The 4,806-nt window shown below is 41.7% G+C and overlaps 1 protein-coding gene across 1 annotated transcript in view; it reads left to right on the forward strand.

The window, feature by feature from the left end:
- Nucleotides 1-1,125: 1,125 nt before the first annotated feature.
- Nucleotides 1,126-4,806, forward strand: part of lamb4 (laminin, beta 4) — a gene marked incomplete at its 5' end in the record, with an annotated part of 30,441 nt that continues 26,760 nt past the window's right edge. The window contains one exon of the mRNA XM_080002928.1: nt 1,126-1,251. Within this exon, the coding sequence (XP_079859054.1) occupies nt 1,126-1,251 (126 nt within the window). The remainder of the gene's footprint in view (nt 1,252-4,806) is intronic.

The following is a 4,806-nucleotide window of genomic DNA, read 5'->3' on the forward strand; positions in this document are numbered from 1 at the left end:
CTAAAAAAGGAATAAAATCCTATGTTGTTATGATTTGTTAAGAAGTTATGTTTAGAAAGTTTGGAAAGAAATTTCTCATTGGGTTAGGGCCTTCCTGGTTCTCTACAATCCTATGCATTGGATATTTTAGCTGTCTTTCATTGTGAAGTATTCTCTGATTTGTAGTTTAGTCGCCCTTTACTGATATTTACAGTAAGTAATACACATCTAAGCCTATAGAAAGACTAGAAAGGAAGCCTTACACATATAATAGTCATAATAGGAGAAGGATAAGTGAGCGATGATCACCCCTACCCTTACAAAACAACAGGTACCACAAATATGAACCGAGTATTGCTCTTTGCAAAGGCAGTCTATTTTATTCTATCACCACCGCCGCCGCCACACGGGGGCCAAGACTTTTTAAGAGACATATGCGGAAAAAAAAAAAAAAAAAAAAAAAAAAGTTGCGGTTGAGCAGATGAGAGCTTTGTTTTCTTGCTCAAGGATAATTCCAGGTATAGGCCTTAATCTGCGATCAGACCAGCGCCCTTCTTTTTTGGGGGGCGGAGAAGGCCTCTCAAACCACCAGGCTATCCCGTCGAACACTTTTCGAAAGAATAAAACCAATTGCAATTGAACTTCGTGTAGAACCAGACGGAGGCTTGCGGCAGCTGTTGACGACAATCGACTTCACACAAAAAAATGATATTCAAAGCTGTTATTGTTCAATGAATCATGAAGGCCTACAGACCAGGTTGCAGTGCTCACTGCTTGGTTTTTCATGTTTTTGTTTTTTTCTCTTTGTTTTCTTTTGTTTATTTTCTCAATTCGACCACCCTTGTATTCCAAATGATGTCATCCTCTTTGCCCAACAGCTTTTACATATCTGCACAAATAAATGTCATCGGAACAACTAAAACTAAAACTAAAACTAAACCAAACTCCCAGCATCCTCTGCACACACACACACACACACACACACACACACACACACACACGGGCCCCGGCAGCATCCTCTTGCACCTCCAGCTGTCTGTTTCCAGCGAGCTCCACACCGCCAGACAACGCTGAGCGTGTTTCCGAGCCAGCGCGACGCCCGGCCCGTGGGCTAGAACCCACAGAACCCACAGATGTCGCGTTGTGATGCCACTCAACCCTCCTGCCACGCCGATGCTTTTGGCCCTGTCGAGCCTCCTCCTCCAACAGCTGGCCTCCCAGCACCAGCTCCTCGCAGGCGGACCACCACCAGCCCACTCCCCGAGGCTCTGGGTAATATGCTACCACCCCCAGAATAAAGTAAACAAGGGGGTGGGAGGGAGGTGTGTGTGTGTGTGTGTGTGTGTGTGTGTGTGTGTGTGTGTGTGTGTGTGTGTGTGTGTGTGCGTGTGTGTGTGCGTGTGTGTGCGCGTGTGTGTGTGCGTGTGTGTGTGTGTGCGTACAGGAGGGGACACAGTTCCCCAGCGTCACACGTGGTCGCCACTGGGATTATTAAATTGACTTTTCCCCAATTTTATTTCGAGCAACTGTTTGACCTTTTGTTTTGTTTAAAACCCAGACGTGATGCGAGACGCCATCTTACACGACCACGGCTCCGAATCGAATGACGTGTTTTGCTGAGAACTTTTCTGAATCTTAAAAGAGCCGACGGTTGCTATTCTATTCCTTCCTTTTACAACCAAACATTATATTATCTGTTTGATTTAGGGAAGCATACTTGTATGGACCAGATGGGGAGAAAGTCTTCAAATCTATCCAAATATTACTACAAATTAAAATTCAACACACATGTGTGTTACCCATCTGGTAGATTGTTCACAGCTGCCTATTCTAAATTAACCTTGTGCTTTCTTTTCCATGTTTTCTTTTTATCACAGCACCTCCCCGTGTCACTTAAATGGCCTGGAATAGATTGCACCCAAATCCAAAGTTTTTAACCAATACATCACAAATATGTGTTTTTAATTTTTATTTGTATGTGCCACATATTTGCCTATTTTGGCAAATGTACAGCAAAATAAATACCTATTACAAGCAGGTCTATTATCCATCCATTTCTTCCAAGGAACTCAAGCTCCGCTTTGAACAATTCATATAAATAAATGGACAAAAGCAGCTAGAGCCACGAGCAGACACGGTGGAGGTGTAAAAGCGGTGTCAAGCTGGCGAGGTGAGGGCCAGATGGCGATGTTTGCTCGCTGTCATACCTCCAGTGACCCTTACTGTGGACGATCCCACCGCGGGGGACTCGCCTTCCATGTGTTTTACAAGGTTCCGTCGGCCTTCCTCCCTTTGTCCAACCGGTGCCCAGCGCTGAGCTACCGCAGCTACAGCGAGACATGGAGGACGTGACGGTAAAAAGTATCTGGAGGCACATTACAAACACATGCACATTAAATGTATCGATATGATATATAGTAATATGTCAAAAAAACAAGGCTGGTATTTCTATGTTCTCAGCAGTGATGTTGTCTCTCTCATTTCCCTGTTTGAGGAAACCAAAAAAAAAAAGTATGAAATGATCCGTAAAGCCCAAAACAATCTAATAATATCCAATCCAATATCCAAGCCAACCATGGCATTTCTCCTCTACTGCTGAGCTTTAAATGGAGATACATTTGAACCTATAGGATCTATAATGTCATTATTACTGCAATAAACGTAAATAAGGGAGAAGATTTAGATCTTATTAACAATAGATCATTCTTACTCCTCTATCAGTATAGGCCAAATGCAAGTTATCTGGCTATAGAATACTCAAAAGTAATTTAAATAAGTATTTAATTGATGTAAATACTGCCCACCTTGGTCTTTGGAAAAATTTCCAAACACATTGTTGATTGTTAATCCGTTTTAGTTTTGAAAAACTGTTTGGAATTTAGGTGTTTTTTTTAGTCTTGCATTAATGTAAAACATTTGACTTTTTCTTTTCATCTCATTTGTTTTATTCCTTTTTAGACCATTTTGTGTCTCCTCATTGATTGATAAGAGTAAGATCTCTACCTTTGTCTTTTTCCATCCATTTAATTCAATGTCAATCCTCTATTTGATTGTGATTTTTATTTGTATGCCCCTTTACCCTCTCATCTATAAAACGCATTGCTTCATATTCTAATCTACTCCATGTGCAATAGTATTCCAGTTGAATCAGCTGTGCCTTCTCAATGCACTGTAACGGTAACAAAAACCTACATATTTATATCATTATATTTGTTACGTTTCATCGTGTTCAGGATCCTATGTCAAATAAGACTAATTGTAATTGATTGTCGCACATACGAGTGTTGCAGAGGATTTGAAGACGTTTGAGAAGTCGCGTCCTTACCTCTCTCCTCCAAAGCGTTGTCTGCTCAATGAGGAATTGATTTTCATAAGCGAGGCTGCCCTCAGCTGGTGGATATAGCAACTGAAAAGTTTTTATACATCAACCGATCCTATGCTATCATGACTGGGACTGTGGTGTCATGGGAGTGAAATGACCTTCTCACGAAAGTAAATAAATACATAATAATAATAATAATAATAACAATAAAAATAATAATAAAAACAACAATAATCATAATAATGATTATTATAATAATAATGATTATACTAATAATAATAATAATAATAAAATAATAATAACAACAATAATAATAACAATAATAATAATAATAATAATAATAATTATTATTATTATTATTATTATTAATAATAATAATAATAATAATAATAATAATAATAATAACAATAATAATAATAATAATAATAATGAAATAATAATTATAATAATATCAATAATAATAATACACTTCATCAGAAAAGTTTGTTTATAAAATCACACATATAATAATGTGCCTCTGTGGTCCAACCAATGGGTCCAAAGTCTAACCAACCAATTTATTGCTTTAGTTCCTACGCTTTTTCCTACGTTGAAAAATGTGTGGAGAATATTGTGCTTATGTTCCACGGATGTTGGCATCAAGATGATATTTGAGCAAATATCTGATTTCGTTCGATTTGCTCAATATTCACATTTGTTTGAGTGGGTCGCGGCGGAAGCGGCCGTACATCACTGTCATGGTCACAGCCTTCAACTCAACATGCAGTAAAACCTGACACGCAATCATACTGTGAGAACCTTTAGTAAACAATGACCTGGGGGAGCCCAAAACTGCACCTAGCCTGAAGGAGGACCCCCACCCTGCAACCCCCCCCACTGCCAAACAGATGGACCAGACTCCCGCTCCACCTGATCCAGTCGGTGCCACGCTGGGAACACCACCGGCTCCACCCTGGCTCGCCCCCGAGAACCAAAACGCCAGACACCGCGGCGAATGTGTCGTACACGGCCTGGCGGCGCGGCAGGTGCTCCCCTGAGCCCACGCAGACCGTGAAATTCCTCTGGCGTGCGTGGATTCAGCTGTCTGCTCCGCGGGACGCGGCGTTCCCCCGCGCGGCGCCGAGGTCACAGTGGATCAGCACCCATCAACACCTTGGCTGGCGCCGCCGGAGGTTCCGGGCCCTCGGTAACGGGTCCGTGTGGAAAGGCCTCCTGCTACAGAGCTGGCAAACCATGCAGAGGAACACACCTCCTGATGCAGCGGCGAGAGAAGGTCCACTACCCTTTAGTTCAGGGACACCCCCTGCCTGCATAAAAACATGTGATTTGACCAGAGTTCCTGTCTTTAAATTTAAAAAAAAAATACACAACATAGGAAACGAGGGAGTCAGATTGAGCCCCGGTTTTGACATTGATTCTGGATTGCAAGCGCCAACCAATCATCAGTGCTGACCCGTAATTTGCATAAACCTGCCGAGCACGTGTGATAACTTCTTCTGTTCTGT

Source organism: Zeus faber, assembly GCF_960531495.2.
Source record: "Zeus faber genome assembly, chromosome: 6".
Lineage (NCBI taxonomy): Eukaryota > Metazoa > Chordata > Actinopteri > Zeiformes > Zeidae > Zeus > Zeus faber.